The 20,405-nt window shown below is 41.1% G+C and overlaps 1 protein-coding gene across 1 annotated transcript in view; it reads right to left on the bottom strand.

Annotated features, from left to right (window-relative positions):
* The window catches only part of DPYSL3 (dihydropyrimidinase like 3), a 110,130-nt gene extending 90,076 nt beyond the window's left edge, over window positions 1-20,054 (bottom strand). Inside the window, exon 1 of the mRNA XM_032336255.1 lies at window positions 19,380-20,054. Within this exon, the coding sequence (XP_032192146.1) occupies window positions 19,380-19,769 (390 nt within the window). The 5' untranslated portion in view covers window positions 19,770-20,054. The remainder of the gene's footprint in view (window positions 1-19,379) is intronic.
* Window positions 20,055-20,405: the final 351 nt, after the last annotated feature.

Below are 20,405 nucleotides of genomic sequence, written 5' to 3'. Positions count from 1 at the left end.
AAGAGAACCTATTTTCTACCACTTCCTCTCCTCTTTGCAGCTCCAAGCTGCTGGCTGCCTTCACACCTCTCCTTTTTCTAGAACAGCATCAAAACTTTACTTTCTGCCTGACCTCCTTCTTCCTAATCGTTCGGACTTCCGGTATTTGTTTCTTTCTCGCTGTCATTTCCAGGTTATCCCCTGCAACCACTCCCTTTCCCCTGTCTTTGTTCTTTATAGAACCTTGCCTCAGTTTCATAAATTTGCATTCTATAAAATATCTTGCAATGTTTTCCTCTTCATTTATTTTTAATTTCCTCCTTCAATCTCAGACATCCTGAAAGGACAGGTGTTTCTGAGCCTTTTAATTGTTTGCTCTAGTTATCATATCTACTTCAAGTTTCTGAATATTTTCATATAGAAAAGTTGCTGAGGGGGGCACCTGGGTGGCTCAGTTGGTTAAGCAACTGCCTTCATCTCAGGTCATGATCCCGGAGTCTCAGGATCAAGTCCCACATCAGGCTCCCAGCTCTAAGGGGAGTCTGCTTCGTCCTCTGAACTCCCCTCTCATGCTTTCTCTCACTGTTTCTCTCTCAAATAAATAAATAAAATATTTTTTAAAAAATAAGAAAAGAAAAGAAAAGTTGCTGAGGGGCACCTGGGGGGCTCAGTGGGTTAAGGCTCTGACTCTTTGTTTCCACTCAGATCATGATCTCAGGGTTGTGAGACTGGTGGTGATGGGCTTTGCACTCAGTGCAGAGTCTACCTCAGATTCTCTCTCCGTCTCCCTCTTCCCCTCCCCCCTCTTCTCTAACAAGAAAGAAAAAACAAAACAAAACAAAACTTAAGTTGCAGGGTCCTCCTCTGCCACTCCAATGCACATACACACATCATCACACACTCACAAAGAAGCACACATACACACATCATCACACACTCACAAAGAAGCACACATACACATACACACATCCCACACACCCCTGAGGCCCTCTTATATTCAAGACCAGGAGCTGGCAAACAATTGTCCTTGGGGCAAATCCAGCCCACCACCTGACTTCTGTAAATAAAGTTTTATTGGCACAGAGTCACACCCATTCATTCACATATTGTCTATGAATGGCTTTGTCATACAGACTTTGGTAGCTGTGGTAGACATCTTATAGCCCATAAAGCCTAAGATATTTATCATTGGACCCTTATAAACTCCTGTTGTAGACAATTAAGGGATATCTCATCCTTTATTTACAAACTCTTAGCTGACAGCATGTATTGCCAGATACTGGCTTCCTTTCAAGTCCCCAACACCCATTCAAACTCCCTGCTCCCCACTCTATAGCCTCACTAAAACGTTCCCGAAGTGTACCATTAGATGGTTTCCTGACTCTTGCTTGGTGTGAGAAGAAAACTATATCTCTGGAAATGTTTTCCCTCCCTACCAATTGTGAGATACTGTTATTCATCAATTGTGGTTTTTTTTCCTTCTCATTTAGCATCCATTTATCCCACAACTTCTCAATTCAGTGATTTTATTTATTTCTATCCAAGTGATAGGATGTGAAGATGTTAGTAAGAACAAAACAGTCCCTCCGCATCTCACCTCCAATTCAATATAACCACTGCATCTTTTCTTTTGGACATAAGCTAGCTTCTTGGAAATAAACCAAATAATTCTGTCTTCAGTGGAGTCTGTCGAGAAAAGTGGTGTGTGAGCCCAGGCCTCCTGTAAACCTCGATTTGAGCCTTGTCTGCAACCATTCTTTGAATATGATCTGCCCTTAGCAGATAAAGGTGGCTTTAAATCAGGTCAATCTGCTAGCAAGCCACAGCATCCACAAAAAATTGTCATTAGGCACTTGGGGCATATCATGAAAACTGCCTGAGCCTCTCCACTTCTTCGTTCTCTTGCTCCTATCTCCTGGCCTCCCTCTAGGCCTCATGGCTTCTAATGTCTTCTGCTGTAGTTACTATGTTTACCTTTTGGACTTGATCAAATTCAGGTTCCTGATTTCGATTCTGCAAGTCCCAACCACTCACTCTCCAAAGTTTCCCTAGTAGACATTTTATTTTGGATAATAATACTCTTAATCAAGCCAGTTCTAGCGCTAGACCCCATTCAGTACTAATGCTTAGCTGTCACCATATAAAAGAACAGCAAAATGGTATATTAAAAAAACAATCAGAGAGTCCTTAGGCTAAATTCTGGGCTTTGTCTATTTCCTGTTGTAGGACTGCAGGAAGTCAAGGCAGCTCTCCAAGATCCGGTTTCTTTTCCAGAATGTGTAGTTATTAATACCTATTTTGTAGAATGACTGTAAGGACTGGAGGTAGCAATGCCTTGCAAAAATAAGTACTCCGTAAATGGAGCTAGTCGTTAGAACACACCATGAACCTCTCATCTGCACCCCAAAAGCGAAGGACAAGTAAAATTCCAGTAGATTATGGTGAGAACTACTTTGGTAAAGAAAGAGAAGACACTTTTCTCTTTCTACATTTTTATCTCCAGCTAAGATTTATAATCGTCTTCTTCCCATGTCTTTTAGTTTGTCCCCACTTGCCTGGCTCTTGTGGTGTCTTAATCCCATCTCTGTTGAGCAATATGGCCCTGGCTGCTCTCCTCCCTCTTACACAAAATTTACACAGAAGTGTTCCCTGGTTTACCCAGAGTTCTGCCCTTGAAGTCCACATGGCAAGCGACCACCTCATGCTCAGTAATCCTCCAGCAGGAAAATGATCACACCACATGCCACCATTTCTAGGAAGTTTTCACTGACAAATGATAAAGAAATGAACATACACAAAGATTTGGCGAGAAAAAGGTCTATTGCCCTCTTACTTATAATAGCAGAAGAAGAGAAGTAAAAGTGAAACCAAAATTGAAAACTAAAATATCGGGGCACCTGGGTGGCTCAGTGGATTAAGCCTCTGCCTTCAGCTCGGGTCATGATCGCAGGGTCCTCGGATAGAGCCCCACATTGGGCTCTCTACTCAGCGGGGAGCCTGCTTCCTCCTCTCTCTTCCTGCCTCTCCGCCTACTTGTAATCTCTGTCTGTCAAATAAATAAATAAAATCTTAAAAAAAAAAAAAAAGAAAAGAAAAGAAAACTAAAATATCCACATCCAATTAAAAGAAACTAGTAATTCAGGGTTTCTGGCTGGTAGAGTGTGCAGCTCTTGATCTCAGGGTTTTGGGTTCGAGACCCATGTTAGGTGTAGAAATTACTTAAAAAAATAAAAATTTTTAAAAAGGAAATTAGTGATTAAATATGTGATACCACACAACAGAGTACTACACAGCCATTGTAAATTATATTTTGGAAAATCTCTGATGCTCTGTAAAGATGCCAAAAAAGTTAAAAAAAAGTAAGTTTAGTGTTTTCAGTTCAGAATGAAAGAAGCTAAGAAGTTGCCACTCCATTCTAACAACAAGTAAAAAGCTGAGCAAAACTGACAAATCAGCAATTCCCCTTAAATTCAGCAAGAAGGTAAAATTACATGGAAAACCACTGTCCTCAGAACTGGAGAGACAGAGAGGCAAATATAGTAATGACTCACCTGAGATTTAGTCCACAAGCAAACAATTCCACAGAAGCCAGTGCCAGGGTAGGAAAACCTGAACTGTGATGGAAGAATGGATGGAGGCTCAGTGTGGACAATCTCAAAAGAGTTCAAAACTCCAGGGAGACCCAGTTATGGGAGGCCTTCCCAGTTTTACGACTGTTACTTCCAAGAGCTCCCTGAGGTCCTCAGAGTGACTACAAGAGAAAGATCCCCTCCCACTTCTGGAATGAGAGGGGTGAAGGAACTATTTTTTAAATAAACCAGAATATTCCTTTGTTCTTAACAAGGCCTGACTCTAGGAAAATCTATTTTACCAGAGCCTAATTTGCTATCAGAGCTTAATACGCTACCTGAGGGAAAGGGGAAAATACTCAACACCACATCTCTGGCCTTCCACACGAGAGAAGGAAAATGTCTAACTCCAGCTCCATTAATCTTTCCACATAGGGGAAAGGAAATACACATCTCCATCTCCATCCAGTCATCTTTTCCCATCTAAGGGATCGCAGAAGAAATGAGAAGCAAGATGAAGCTCACAGTCCAAGGGCACAGGCACGCCAAAAGACTGAAATCTAACCATAAGACTACAGAGTGCTTCCCCTCTGATCCACACTTTACCACTACATTAGTAAAGATTAATTTATTGGAGTTACTGTTACCCATTTCATTGTATCCACCTTTCAAGAAAATATGACAGTGGATACTAAAAGGGGAAAAACACAGGTTTAAGAGAACAAACAAACATCAAAACCAGAATGAGATATGGCAGGAATGTTGGAATTACCAGAGGAGGGATTTAGAAAAAAATTGATTAATTTGCTTCAATGGAAAAAGGACATGATACTCAAGAATAGATAGATAATGGGGTGCCTGGGTGACTGAGTGGGTTAAAGCCTCTGCCTTCAGCTCAGGTTGTGATCCCAGGGTCCTGAGATCAAGCCCTGCATGGGGCGGGGGGGGGGGGGGTCTCTGCTCAGCAGGGATCCTGTTTCCCCTTCTTTCTCTTCCTGCCTCTCTGCCTACTTGTGATCTCTGTCTGTCAAATAAATAAATAAAATCTTTTAAAAAAAGACAATATAAGCAGAGAGATGGGAATTCTAACAAAGAATAGAAAAAAAATAGAAATCAAAAACATTGTAATAGAAATGAAAAATGCCTTTGATGGGCTCATTAGACACAGCTGAAGAAGGAATCTCTGAATTAGAAGATATAATAGAAACATCTGAAATTGAGCAAAAAAGAAAAAAAGACAGAAAAAAAATGGAACACAATACCAAAGAACTGCAGGACAACTACAAAAAGTGTAACATATATACTAGTAATATCAGAAGGAGAAAAGAAAAGAGAAGCAATATTCAAAGCAATAATGACTGAGACTTTCCCCTAAATTAATGTCAACAACATATCACAGAAGCTCAAGGAATGTCAAGCTCAAGGAACATCAAGTACACTCCTGAAAAAAAACTATAGCTGACTTACCCTATTCATATTTCAGATAATCAGAGATAAAGACAGAATCTTGAGAGATGACAAAAGGAAAAAAAATAAACACCTGACCTATAGTGAGGCAAAGATAAAAGTTACTCTGATTTCTTCTCAGAATCCATACAAGCAAGAGAAGAGTACTAAAATATTTAAAGTGTTCAGAGGGGGGAAAAAAAAACCCTACAATTCTGATCTTGCAAAATATCTTTCAAAAGTGAAAGAGAACACATGAAAAGACACTCAACATCACTAATCATCCAGGAAATGCAAATCAAAACCACAGTGAGACATCACTTATACCTGTCAGGATGGCTAGAATTGAAAAGAAAGAACAAGTGGGGTGCCTGGGTGGCCCAGCAGGTCAGTGTATGCCTTCTGCTCAGGTCATGATCTTGGGGTCCTGGGATCGAGTCCCACTTGGGCTCCTTGCTCAGCAGGGAGCCTGCTTTTCCCTCTGCCTGCCTCTCTCTCTCTCTCTCTCTCTGACAAATAAATAAATAAAAATTAAAAAAAAAAAAAAAAGAACAAGCATTGGTGAGGATATGAAAAAAAAAAAAAAGAATCTTCATACACTGTTGGTGAGAATGTAAATTGGTGCTGCCACTGACACTGGCTGGAAAACGTGCTGGAAGATAACATAGAAGTTCCTCAAAAATTAAAGAAAGAAATGCCAGATGATCCAGTAATTCCACTCCTGCATATTTATCCAAAGAAAACAAGAACACTAATTTGAAAAAATACATGCACCCCTATGTTTATTGCAGCGCTCTAATTTACAATAGCCAAGATATGGAAACAACCCTTGTCCATCCATAGGCAAATGAATAAAGATGTGATAAATATACAGAATATTATTTAGCCACAAAAAAGGATGAGATCTTTCCATTTGCATTAACATGGATGGCCCTAGAAGGTATAATGAATGCTAAGTGAAATAAGTCAGAAAGAGAAAAACAAATACCATATGATTTCACTCACATGTGGAATCTCAAAAACAAACAAACACACAAACTGAAAGCAGAGAAATATCCATAAACACAGAGAAAAAAATGGACGGTTGCCAGAGAGGAAGAGGGTCAGAGAAGGGGCAAAATGGGGGAGGGGGAGTGGAAGATTCAGGCTGCCAGTTATGGAATGAATAAATCATGGGAATGAAAGGCACAGCACAGAGAATATAGTCAGTGGTATTGTAACAGTGCTGCATACTGACACATGGGAGCTATACTTCCGGTGAGCACAGCATAACATATGGTCTTATGGAATCCCTTTGTTGTACCCTTGAAACTGATGCAACATTGTATGTCAAATGTAATTTTTAAAAAGGGAAGGAGAAATAAAGACTTTCTCAGACAAATAAAACTTGAGGGAATTTGTTGGCAGTACATCTTTCCTTCCAAGAAATATTAAAAGAAGTTCTTCAGAGAGAAGAAAAATGAATCAGAGGCTTGAATCTATATTAAAAAAAAAAGAAAGAAAGAAAAGAAAAGAAAAAGCACTGGAGAAGTGACAAGTAAAGATAATATAAAAACTTAAATTTTTCTTATTCTTAATTGATCTAACATGTAACAGTTTGTTCCAAATAATAATAGCAATACTACATTCAGTTATATATGTTTATATATGCTTATGTATAAGTGAATAACAACATAGGACAAGAGACAGGGCAGGGAAGAATTGGGAATATTTTGTTATTATACAGCACTTGTACTTGAATTAGTCATCAGTGCATATTGTGAACTCTAGGACAACCACTAGTAAAAGTAAAAAAGTATAACTGATATGCTAAAAAAGGAAGAAAAAAATGAATCATATAAAATGCTCATTTAAAACCACAAAGCACAGGAAAAGAATGGAGGACCAAAAAAGAACAAGGGAAAGGAACAAGTAGAAAATACAAGCAAATACAGTAAATACAATTCCACAGTATCAATACTCACTTTGAATGTCAACAGTCTACATGCACAAATTAGAAGACAGAGATTGTCAAAGTGAAACAAAAACACAACCCCATGAGGTACCTGGGTGGTTCAGTCGGTTAGGTATCAGACTCTTGGTTTCAGCTCAGGTCATGATCTCAGAGTCCTGGGACTGAGCCCTAGTAGGGCTCCCTGCTCAATGGGGAGTCTGCTTCTCCCTCTGCCCCTCCCCACCACTCATGATCTCTTCCTCAAATAAATAAATAAAATGTTATGTAGGTAGATAGATAGACAGATAGATAGATAAAATACAAGAACACACATGAGCCAAAAGTAAATGGGTAGAGGAAAAACATACTATGCTAACACTAATCAAAAGAAAGCAGGAAGAGCTATATTAATTTCAGATAGAGCAGACTTCAAAGTAGAAAAGCTATCAGGTATAATTATAAAGGGTAAGCTCTCCAAGAGGACATAATAATTCTTAACATGTATATGCTTACAAAAGGGGTATCAAAGTATATGAGGAAGAACTAATGGAACTGCAAGGACAAACAGATGACTCCACTAGCATACTTGGAGACTTTAACACCTCTCTCTATGGAAAACGGGACAGATCCAACAGACAGAAAATCAATAAAGGCATAGTTGAACTCAACAGCACTATCAATTAGCTAGATATAATTGATACCTGCAGACTACCTCATCTAACAATAAAAGAACACACATTCTTCTCAAGCTCACATAGTACATTCACCAGGATAGACCACAATCTGAGCTATAAAACACACTATAAAAGTTATAAAAGAAGAGAAATCATATAATGTCTGTTCTCATACCACAGCAGAATTAAACCATAAATCAGTAACAAAAAGATCACAGGAAAATCACAAAATACTTCATTAAACAACACCTTTCAAATAACACATGGGTCATTAAAGAAATCTCAAAAGAAATGTTGAAATATTTTTGAGCTAAATTAAAGTGAAATATAGTGTAACAAAATTTGTAGGATGCAATTAAAGCAGTGGTTAGAAGAAAATTTATAACATTGAATGAATATATTTTTAAAAATACTTAAAATCAATAATCTAAGCTTCCATCTTAGGAAACTAGAAAAAGAAGACAAAGTAAATCCAAAGTTAGGAGAAGAGAAAGAGTAAAAATTAGAACATAAATCAATAAAACTAAAAACAAGAAATCAATAAAGGAAATTAAACCAAAACTGCTTCTTTAAAAAGATCAATAAAACTGATAAGCATCTAGCCAGAAGAACTAAGAAAAAAAGAGAAGACCCAAACTATAAGAAACGAAAGTGGGGCCATCACTGCAAATCCCACTGACATTAAAAGGATAACAAAGAATATTATGAAAAACTCTATGCCCACAAATTTGATAATCTAAACAAAATGAACTATTTCCTTGAAAGATACAATCTAGTAAAACTCACACAAGGAGAAATAAACAATATGAATAGGTCTATATCTATTTTTAAAAATTGAAAGAATAATTTAAAACCTTCCTAAACCACACTCGACCCAGATGGTTCACTAGTGAACTCTACCAAACTTTGGGAGAAGAAATTAAGCCAACTCTCTATAATCTCTTCCAGAAGACAGAAGCAAAGGGAATACTTAATTCATCCTAGGAAGACACCATTACTTTAATACAAAAACCAGACAGACATTACAAGAAAAGGAGACCAATATCTCTCATGAACACAGATGTAAAATTTCTTAACAAAATATTAGCAAATCAAATTCAATAATGTATATAAAGAACTATACACCATGACCAAGTTTGATTTATCCAAGGTATGCAAGGCTGGTTCAATACTGGAAAATTCATGTAACCTATCACATCAAGAAGCTAAAGAAAAATACCATGAACAAAATCAACAGATGCAGAAGAAGAATTTGACAAAATTTGCCACCAATGCATGACAAAAATTCTTAGCAAACCAGTCACAGATGAGGACATCCTCAACACAAATTAAAATCCTATAGCTAGAGGTACCTAAGTGGCACAATCAGTTAAGCCTCAAACTTCTGGTTTCAGCTCAGGTCATGATCTCAAGGTCATGGAATCAAGCCCCATGTAGGGCTCCATTCTCTCTCTTTAAAATATATAAATATATAAAAATATATATAATATATATAAATCTTAAACAACAACAAAACCCATAACTAATACCATAGTTGATGAGAAACTTGAAAGAACTGACACCACTCAACTTTAAGACTTGCTCTGAAGCTACATTAAAGAAGACAATGTGGTATTAGGTGTGCCTGGCCAGTTCAGTCAGAAGAGTCTGTGACTCAGGGCACCTGGGTAGCTTCATCCCTTAAGGATCTGACTCTTGATTTCGGCTCAGATCATGATCTCAGGGTGGTAAGAGAAGGACCCAGGTCCTGTTTCATGTTCAGCACAAATCAGCTCAAGATTCTCTCCCTCTCCCTGTCCCCACTCCTGTGCATGCTAAACAAATAAATAAATAAATAAATAAAATATTTTTAAAAAAGAAAAGAAAAGCACGAGACTCTTGATCTTGGGGTCGTGACTTTGAGCCCTACATTGGACAGGGAGCCCATTTAAATAACAAAATTAAAAATAAACAATGTGGGGGCGCCTGGGTGGCTCAGTGGGTTGAGGCCTCTGCCTTCGGCTCAGGTCATGATCTCGGAGTCCTGGGATCGAGCCCCGCATCGGGCTCTCTGCTCAGCGGGGAGCCTGCTTCCTCCTCTCTCTCTGCCTGCCTCTTTGCCTCCTTGTGATTTCTGTCTGTCAAATAAATAAATAAATCTTTAAAAAAAAAATAAAAAAAAAAAATAAACAATGTGGTACTGGCAAAAGAATGCACACATAGATTATTGAATCAGAATAGAGAGGCTAGAAATAGAGTCATATAAATAAAGTCAACTGATCTTTGACAAAGGAGCAAAAGCAACAGAATGGAGAAAAGGTAGTCTTTTTCAACAAATAGTGCTGGACTTTAAATCCTTCCAAAAATTAACTCAAAATGGATCACACACCCAAATATAAAATGCAAAACTATAGAAACTCCTAGAGAATAAAGTAGAAGAAAACGCAGATGACCTTGGGTATGGCAATGACTTACAACACCAAAGGCATAACCCATGAAAGAAATAATGAATAAGCTGAACTTCATTCAAATTAAAACCTCTGTTCTACAAAAATCAATGTCAATAGAATGAGAAGACAAGCCATAGACCGGGAGAAAATATTTGCAAGAGACACACCTGGTAGAGGATTGTTATCCAAAATATATACAAAGAACTCTTAAAACTCAACAGTAAGAAAATGAATGACCCTATTAAAAAATGGGCCAAAGACCTAAACAGACACCTCACCAGAGAAGATACACAGAGGGCAAGTAAGAGTATTAAAAGATGCTCCACATCATAATGTCATCAAATAATTGCAAACTGAAGCATCAGTGAGAAACCACTGCACAACTACTGCCACGGCCAAAACCCAAAACAGTGATAACACCAAATGCTGACAAGGATGTGGCACCGAAGAAACTCATGCAATGCTGGAAGGAATGAATGCAAAATGGTATGGCCACTTTGGAAGATAGTTTGGAGAGTTCTTATAAAAGTAAATATTCTCAAAAAAAAAAAAAAAAAAAGAAAGAAAGAAACAAACAAACAAAAGGGAAAAAAAAAAGAAACCTAAAAAAAAAAAAGCAACTAAATGTTCTCTTACCGTACCACCCTACAACTGCACTCCTTGGTATTTATATGAGCGAACTAAAAATTTATGTCCACATAAAAAGCTGCACACAAATGTTTATAGAAGCCTTAGTCAGAACTGCCAAAACTCAGAAGCAAACAGAACAGATGCCAGTAGGTGAATGGATTAAAAAATTGTACATCCAGAAAATGGACTATTATTCAGTGCTAAAAAGAAATGCGCTATCCAGCCATGAAAAGACATGGAGGGACATTGAGAGCACGTCACTAAGTAAAAGAAGCCAATGTGAATAAAGCTGCATACTGTATGATTCCAAATCTATGACACCCTAGAAAAGGCAAAACTGTGAGGACAAGAGAAAGACTGGCTGTCAGGGGTTAGAAGGAAGGGAGGAATGAACAGGTGCAGCACGAAGGACTCTCAGGAGAATGAAAATCCTGTGTGTGATACTGTAATGGTGAGTGGTGTCCTTATGCATTTTTCAAATTCCACAGAACGAACAAAACCAAGAGTGAGCCCTCATGTAAACTACGACGTGTGGGTGACAAAGATACGTCAGTGAGGATTCCTCAAGTGTGACAAAGACACGGATAAGGGAGGAGGCTTCACCAAGTGTGGGGGCAGGAGTAATAAGGGAAAGCTCCGTACTTTCCACTCGTTTCTCCTCTGAACCCGTAAAGCTCTCAGAAATAAAGCTGATAAAAATGTATTAACGTGGTAAAAAATAGGGGCGCCTGGGTGGCTCAGTGGGTTAAAGCCTCTGCTTCCGGCTCAGGTCATGATCCCAGTGTCCCTGCTCAGCAGGCAGCCTGATTCCTCCTCTCTCTGCCTGCCTCCTTGCCTACTTGTGATCTCTGTCTCTGCCAAATAAATAAGTAAAATCTTTAAAAATAAATAAATAAATAAATAAAGTGGTAAAAAATAGTTTTAAAACAGATAATACTGTATATTTCCACTTGGGAATGAAAAGCACATGTGTCGTACCCACAGAGGTGTGAAGAATATGCCACTGTATTAACGGCAGTTTTCTATGGGAGACTATATGGAAATGCAGTTTAAGTTTTCCTATCGTTTATCTGTTTTTTTCCATCTTTGTCTCTTCAAGATTAGTTTTTCATTGTGGGGCGCCTGGGTGGCTCAGTGGGTTAAAGCCTCTGCAGGTGGCTCAGTGAGTTAAAGCCTCTGCCTTCAGCTCAGGTCATGATCCCGGGGTCCTGGGATAGAGCCCCAAATCGGGTGGTCTGCTCAGCACGGAGTCTGCTTCTCCCCGTCCCCTCTCTCTGCCTGCTTCTCTGCCTACTTGTGATCTCTCTCTGTCAGATAAATAAATAAAATCTTTAAAATGATCTCTGCCTACCAAAAAATAAATAAAATCTTTTTAAAAAATTAGTTTTTCATTGCGCACTTACATAGCTGGTGCTTAATAAGTGTTTTTTGAATAAACAAGTAGAGAAAAAATGGGGGTTAAAGGGAGATCTGGGGACTCATCATATTTTTGGTGACCCTTGCTATCTACACACTGGCCCAATCCCACGTACAAAAAGAGTATACTGAACACTCCCTAACACCTCCTCTCTAGCCTTAGAGCAAGCCTCCAACAGTTGTGAATTCTTAGAAACTGGTTCATAAAAGAGCATATACCAAGGTGCCTGGATGGCTCAGTTGGTTAAGTGTCCGACCCTTGATTTTGGCTCTGGTCACAATCCTGGGGTTGTGAGATCGAGCCCTCTATCAGGCTCTGCACTCAGCAGGAAGTCTGCTTGGGATTTTCTCTCTCTCTTTCCCTCTGTCTCTCTTCTCCCACTCCTCCATCTCTCACAAATATATTATTTTTTTAAAAAAAGCATGTATCACTGAAGAACTCAAACTGACAATGAACTCATTTATGATTATAATATTAGAACCACTGACTCTTAATGGCTTTGAGCTAAAGATCAGAGATTGACAAGCACTAACCCAATTGGGTGGGTAAGACAAGCCACTAAAGTACAAGGATCTATATATGTCTATATAATATTTTACTTTGTATTTGTCTCTTTAGTGCACAATGGTCACAAGATATGAATATAGTTGACTGTTGAACAACACAGGCTTGAACTGCACTGCTCCATTTACATGCAGATTTTTTTTTCAATAAATACAGTGCAGTACTGTACATATATTTTCTCTTCCTTACAATTTTCTTTTTTTTATTTATTTATTATTTATTTGACACAGAGAGACAGAGATCACAAGTAGGGAGAGAGGCAGGCAGAGAGGGTAGTGGGAAGCCGACTCCCTGCCCAGCGAAGAGCCCCATGTGGGGCTCGATCCCAGGACCGGGGATCATGACCTGAGCCAAAGGCAGAGGCTTTAGCCCACTGAGCCACACAGGCACCCCTTCCTTACAATTTTCTTAATAACATTTTCCTTTTCTCTAGTTTACCGTATTGCAAGAATGCAGTACATAATACATGTAATGTAGAAAATACATGTAGAATGACTGTTAATGTTATCTGTAAGGCTTCTGGTCAACAGTAGGCTATGAGTAGTTAAGGTTCTGGGGACTCAAAGGTATACCTGGTTTTCTGACTGCATGGGGGTTGGCACCCTCACTCCTGCATTTTTCAAGGGTCAACTGTACATAAGTTATGCATGTAATTTATACACATGCCCATGTGTGTATATATACATAGAGAGAGACCATGTTCAAAAAACTTTTACATAGAGGTGCACAATCAAAAGTTTATAGACCATGGCTGTGGCGACCGTCTGATCTACCCCATTCATTTTAGGAAGAAGGAAGCCAAGGCTGAGAAAGAAAGGAGGTAATTTGCCCAAGTTGGACAGTTGGTGAAAGGCTGGGTCTCCAAGCTGAGGCTGCTAATGCTCTACCCCCGTTGCTTTAGTTTTTGTTTGCTGCTTTGTTTATTGTTTGTTTGCCTCACGTCATTGTTTCCTGAGGGAGTAGAACTGTTTTTTTAATGTCACGTAAGTCCAGGTAGAGTACTGGGAAGTCTTAACATGATATTTTCCTAGAAGTTTAAGTTTTTAAAAAGTGCTTACACACCTTAATGGACTTCTGCCTCTTCCCAAAAATGGAGGTCTGAGCTGCCAGCCACAATCTGCATTCCCCACAACCAGACCGCCTATTCCTAGTAAGCTCTCTCCTGTGCCTCACAGGAACATTCTCTGTAGGAATAACGCCCAGTGGAAATTAATCAGCAAGAGAATCACTGACAGAAAAGCCTTCCCGACAGTCCCCTGGCAATTTTAAACATTACTTACAAGAGCCTGTCAGCAAAACCCTGTCTCCATGGACCATTACTTTGAGGGAACGCTGCCAATCGCAGCATTACTTGGAAGGCACTTTTTTTTTTTATGTTCCTCAAATGCCTACTGTCAAACTAAACCAAAGTTCTGCAAGGTTTCAAACAATTCCAAGTTTGGGCAAATAAATATAGTCCCAGATTCGAGTGTGACCTGGGGGCCAGGTAAGCAAGAGCCTTTTTTCCCAGCCTAAGGGCAAATTTTCCTTGGTCAGAGCAGCTTTGTAAAATTCACATACACTCCAGGCATTCTAATGATTTAGAGAAGCATTTATAAACCTAGAATTCTATTTCCAGCTGTCTTCCCTTATGCAGGATAAGGAGAACTTCAGTTTCTCTGGATCATTTTGAAAACTTTTCACCCAGGACCAGAAAAGCACAGGACAAGTGATAAAAAGGTAAGCACCACAGCTCACTTGTTTCAAATGCTCTCCTCCTACAGCCAGAACCCCTACTGGCTTCACAAAGGAAACATCTTGCACAAAAGTGGCCCACGTGGGAAGCAGAGAACTCGAAGAGACCCGTGGCTCCTGAAAGGGCGTTATCAATAGACCCGTGTAATCATAATGTCATTACTTTGTTTTCACTGGATGGCAGAGTCTTCGCAGTATCATTTGCTCTTGGCAGACCACATATCATAATTCTCCTCCCGTTAGTAATTTCTTCGCTGCAGGAAAACCTCTGGAAGCCATCTTAAGAAATGGTGAAAAATATTTCCTTTCCATTTAAAATTGCTTTTTTATGTACTTATTGTCAAAAGTTATAAACAAAAAGTTGTATGAGCCAAACATGGAAGATTTGGGCAGTATAAATGTCTATCATAAGAAAAATCTAGCTGCATTATTTAACAGGGTGTTTACAGGTGGGTCCAGAATCACAATTTAACACCCAAGTCAATACTTCAAACTTGGCACTTGGCAAGTCAAAGTGTAACTCAGAGACTTTTTTTTTTTTTTTTTACTTTTATTCTCCCACACAGTTTTGTTATGAAGCTTCTTCATAATTTATTCATTTATTAACTAAACTCATTTCCTTCAGGTAGGAGTTAATACGTAGATATGCTCTTGAAAGGGTATTATGAGTTCACTGAGACATGTTTTTAAAATCTGTCTTACTAACTTTATATTCAGGGGTGCCTGGGTGGCTCAGTCATTAAGCATCTACCTTTGGTTCAAGTCACGATCCCAGGGTCCTAGGATCGAGCCCCATATCAGGCTCCCTGCTCAGTGGGAGCTTGCATCTCCCTCTCCAGCTCCCCTGTGCTTTTGTTCCCTCTTTCACTCTCTCTCTCTCTGTCATAAATAAATAAAAAATTTTTTTAAAAACAAAAGCTTTGCATTCAACTTGGGGAAAAAAGTATCTTGCAGCAACTGTTTTCATAGACTGAGCAAGTGTTCTAGTATCCTGAATAAGGGGTTGGCAGCAAGATGGAGGAATTTTCTAGAGGTGTGGTGGAAAGCTCTGATCTTGCCCTGCATGCGAGTAACATGTACTCAGAACTCAGAACAAGGGAGGCTGGACTCAGAAAAATCAGTTTGAATTCTGGCTCCCCACTTATTATCAGCGTGATTTGGGGCTAAACACTTAGTATCTAGGAATTTCAATTTCCCTATCAGTAAAACCATGTTCTATGATAATATCTATGCCTATATAGGTAGATATCAGGTACATATAAAGTGCTCAAAAAGAGTATTTATTATCCAATCTGCAGATGGTCCAAAGCTGGGGAGAGGGATGCTATGTCATAGAATTAAGGTTCAAAATTATCAGGACAGAAAGATGAGCTAAGATGGCGATAAGTATTATAAAAGGAATAAAAATAAAATCCCGGGGCGCCTGGGTGGCTCAGTGGGTTAAAGCCTCTGCCTTTGGCTCAGGTCATGATCCCAGGGTCCTGGGATCGAGCCCCACATCGGGCTCTCTGTTCCGTGGGGAGCCTGCTTCCTCCTCTCTCTCTGTCTGCCTGCCTCTCTGCCTACTTGTGATCTCTGTCAAATAAATAAAATCTTTAAAAATAAAATAAAATAAAATAAAATCCCATAGGTTAAAGGTTTTTGGTTTGTTTGTTTGGTTTCTGGTTTTAAGTTCAGTTGTACAAAATGGAGACATCCTGACTTAACAGCAACTGATGTGAAAAACTTTCTGAACACTTGAATGACAGAGAACGGACTACGGAGACAATAGCAGCACATGGATACTGAGTTATTAGGTGTAATCTCGTACTACAGAAGCATATGTTGTCTATAAATCAAAGAAATGAACTAACCTAATACATTTTGTCATGGCCATATGCCATCTGGAACACTAGGTTCAGTTCAAAATATTTTTGAAAGAATATTTATAAAATATATTATAACCTTAAAAGTAAATTGGAGGGGTGAAAGGCTTACATTACAGGAAGGCTAAAGAAGCTAGAAATATTAAAGCTAAAAAAAGACAATTTTAAAGAGAATGTGATAATTGCCCTCAAACATATACAGGGCAGTAAAAAAAATCGAAGAGAAAGATTAATTAATTTGTATCGAGTACTTACTATGTGCAAAATTGTCACTGTTATCCACCTTTGCGGGTGAGAACGCCTGGGCACAGTGGCCGAATTATATACTCAGCCTCCCGTAATTTGAGTGGGTGGAGCCAGGTCCCATCCCAATAGTCCTGCTCCAAACCCAGGAGGGATATTAAAACTATATTCCAAATATTTCTAACCTCTGTCTTAGAGGATTAGACACAGATTGATGAGTTGCTCGGGCCAGGAAAATGTGAACCTAAGTCATCTTTGTGACTTCAGCATGGAAGTTCAAGAGTCTGTGAGCAGCTCACCCTATGTTCTTGCCAACATGGGTATGTCAAGCTGAAACTTCCATCAGGCTATCAGTCTAGCTCCCTACGGGGGAAATGATGAGCAGACCTGCCCTGCTGACCCTTGCTGATCAGTAGCAGGAGCAAGAAATAAACTGTTGTTTGCTTCAGCCACTGAAATGTGGGGACTGCTTGTTACTGGGGCAATACCCAGCCTTTTCTGACAGCTAAACAAACCCACAAGCTTCAAGTCATTAAAGTATTTCAGAATTTAAAAAAAAACAAAAAACAAAAACTTTATTTTTGTATTTTAAAAGGTCAAAACTAAGAATAGCTTATAGAAACTACAAGGAGGCAAATCTGGGCTTAATTTAAAATTTTTAAAGTGAAATTTTCCAAAAGTTGCTTCATGAGGTGGAGCACTCCCTGAAAGTGTGGTATTTAAATAGAGGCCAGAAGGGACACCTGGCTGACTCAGCCAGCAGAGCATGCGATCCTCAATCTCAGGGTCGTCAGTTCAAGCCCCATGATGGGCCCAGAGTTTACTTTAAGAAATTAGAAAATTTTAAAAAATATATAAAAAATAAAATAAGTAGAGGCCAGATGATCACTGTGCAACTATGTAGCAAAAAATATGTCTTAATTAAGGAGGTTTAATGTAACAAACCTTTATTGAGCACCTCCAGTGTGCCAGGCCTTTTAGCCACGGTGATAAATCCAAACACACAATCCCTCTCCTCAAGGAAATAGCCATCAAGTACAGAAGTAGATAAGGTCTGCTGACTCTTTCAGCAGTGTGATTCAACCAAATTAGAGATAATAACATGGCCTGCATGACGTGGACAGCAAGCCTGAACTTAGAAATAACCACGTAGCACAAGAAATCCTGTTGATGCTTAAGTTGTATTATTATTTTTCAGTTAGGAGCCGAAAGTATAGGGTTTGCAAAAGGAAGGAAAACGAGAGAATTTCTGGGTTTACAGGAAGAACATTTTCCCTTTCTCTAGTTACCATTCTTAAATCTTGCAAACTAGGCATATTATCTGGCTTACATCAGGGTGTTCCAGCAAAGGGAACAGCACTGACTCACAGCAATTGTTACCAACCTTTTCCATCACTTCTCCCACCCCATAGAGTCAGGACAGGAACATTACAATCCTATCAGCTCAGACCTAAAAAGAGGCAATAATCTTCCTGTAACACCATTCTTAAGTATCAGACACAGCTTTTCCAAAATATCAGAAGTTTTTCCTAAAAGGATGACATGAGCAGGGCCTAGGGGAATCCCATATTCTAAGGACGATATGAAAATCACAGAATAAATGAGTGATTGCAAGGGACATGGACATTGTTTCCCAATGGCACCCTTACAAAGCATGAAGTTCAGTGTTTTCTTTCCCTGGTGGTATCAATAATTAAAGTTTTGTTTGTTTTTTCAAACTTCCAAAAATCAAGCAGTGCAGAGATAAAGCTTTCCTTTGATTGGCTCGCTGGATTTGAATGGAAAAACATCTAGAACTTGGGTAAGCATTAATTGTAATTGCTCTGGGGCACACATTTCCATTTCGGGTTATTATTCATATCAGTTTTTACACAATAATATATGTGGATGGATTTTGCAGCCATTATCTACACAAGAGTGACCTATCTGACTACTATTGTTTCCCAACTCAACGGCATCAGTTTGAACTTTGAATACTCTGGCTCTGCCCAGCCCTTGAATGTTCTGAACTATGGTTCTGATTTTCTATGACATAAATAGATGAAAGCAAGTTGGATTTCAGTGCCATACTTCCAGTCAGTTCAGTGTGGCATGAGTTTCTCAAAAATCCACATACAGAAGAAATTGGCTTTGGCACATGCAGGAGCCGCAGAGAATTTGCAGCTTGTGCGTGTTTAAAGCGCACCCTTAAAACTCTGGCCTGTTTTCAAAAATAAGTGATATTCTTCCAGAGACAGCTGGATCCCTGTGGTACCCAGTCTTGCAACAAACTACGTGCATAAACGTACACTCTACAAACACAGATGGGAAATGTCGATCTAGGACAGAAGAAAGGCACTCAGATTAGGGTGTTTAGTCTAGTGGCTCCACACCCAAAAGTTTCAGGGACAGAGCTGATGTCTGAAGAGGGAGAGGGGAGACCGCCCATCCTGTACGTTCATCCGGGGACTATGGAGATGACCCCATTTTCCCAGCGCCAGTTTGCCCTCTGCCCTGCTGACCCGAGTTGAGATTTAATCGAGGGCCAGAGTGGGGCCAAGACAATCGTGCTGGTGGTTACTCAGACGGAGAGAAGGGCTAGAAATCACTAAGCCTCCGCGGCTGGCGGCGCGGACACACCCACCCAGACCCGCTGGCCCGGGGGTGCGGCAAGGAGGCGGCGGGGACCCGCGCACCCCGGTCCCGCGCGCACGAAGATGCTGCCACGGGGGACCCGCGCGAATCCGGGTCCAGACTGAGAGGTCGCGCGGTAGCTCAGCAGAGGATGCCCTTTTCCTCCTCCTCCCTGTCCCCGGTCCTCAAGCGAAGTAAGCCGGAGAAAGTTGTGCCCGGGTCGGGGCGCCCCGGGTCGCCAAGGGAACGAGGGCTGGAGAAGAAGAGCCCCGGACCCCCTTACCTTGTCCTTGGGGCCGAGGTTCTGCAAAACCTCCTTGCCCGTGGCGCTCCGGATCTCCACCCCGGCGGGCGCGGGCGAGGCGGGCGAGGCGGGCGCGGGCTCCCTGCCCTCCTCCCGGCCTTGGCCCCGGCGCGGGCTGTCCCCCTCGACCCCCGGCCGGCTCCCCGAGCCGCGGACGCTGCCCTGGTTGCTCCGGGGAGTCTTCGCGCCCCGCTGCCCCACGCTCAGGGCATCGAAATCCAGCGTCTTGCTCTCGAAGGCGCCCTCCACGTTGCAGAACATGCCGCCGTACTTCTGCCGCGGGACCTGGTCCGTAGTGCCCGGCCTGGCCAGGTACACGGGCAGATCGTCCTCGTGGGAGCTGTCCCAGCCCCTCCGGCCCGAGGCCATGGTTCCAGCGCACAGCGGCCCGCGGCTTTGCTCCCCCAGAGGCGGAAAGGGCAGCCGCCGGCAGCGTGCGCCGAGCCACAGTGACTGGGGCGGGAGGAGGCGCCTGAGCGTTCGCGCCAGAGGCGGCAGTGCAGCTCCGGTTCCTGCCAGTCCCCAGCCAGCCAGCGAGCGCGCGGCGCAGGGGCCGGGGCAGCGGCGCGCTCCGCCACTGGACCTGTCGCCCGCCCGCCGCCCCTCGGCGCGCACCCGACCCCAACGCGGCCTCACAGGGTCGCGCGGCCCGGCTGCCCTTCGAAAGTAGAAATCCCAACTTGCCGCGCGCGCGCGCACACACACACACACACACACACACACACATACACGCATGCACACTTCCCGCTCGCCCAACAACCCCCAGATTCACACTCAAGAACTTGCCTCACTCACACGTGCACACACACCATGTTTTACCCACATTGATTTCCGAGTTTGCTTCCCGAAGACAAATCTTTCTGCCTGGCTCTTGCACACAAACCCGGTTGGCTCAGGTGTGTTCATCTGAAAGCCAAATTCTGATTTACAACAACAACACACAGACACACAAACTCAGGTTTACCAGACTCACAGTCCTAGACTTTGCTTACTCATAATCCCAGA

Source organism: Mustela erminea, chromosome 3, assembly GCF_009829155.1.
Source record: "Mustela erminea isolate mMusErm1 chromosome 3, mMusErm1.Pri, whole genome shotgun sequence".
Classification (NCBI taxonomy): domain Eukaryota; kingdom Metazoa; phylum Chordata; class Mammalia; order Carnivora; family Mustelidae; genus Mustela; species Mustela erminea.
This window is presented reverse-complemented; position numbering and strand designations above follow the sequence as displayed.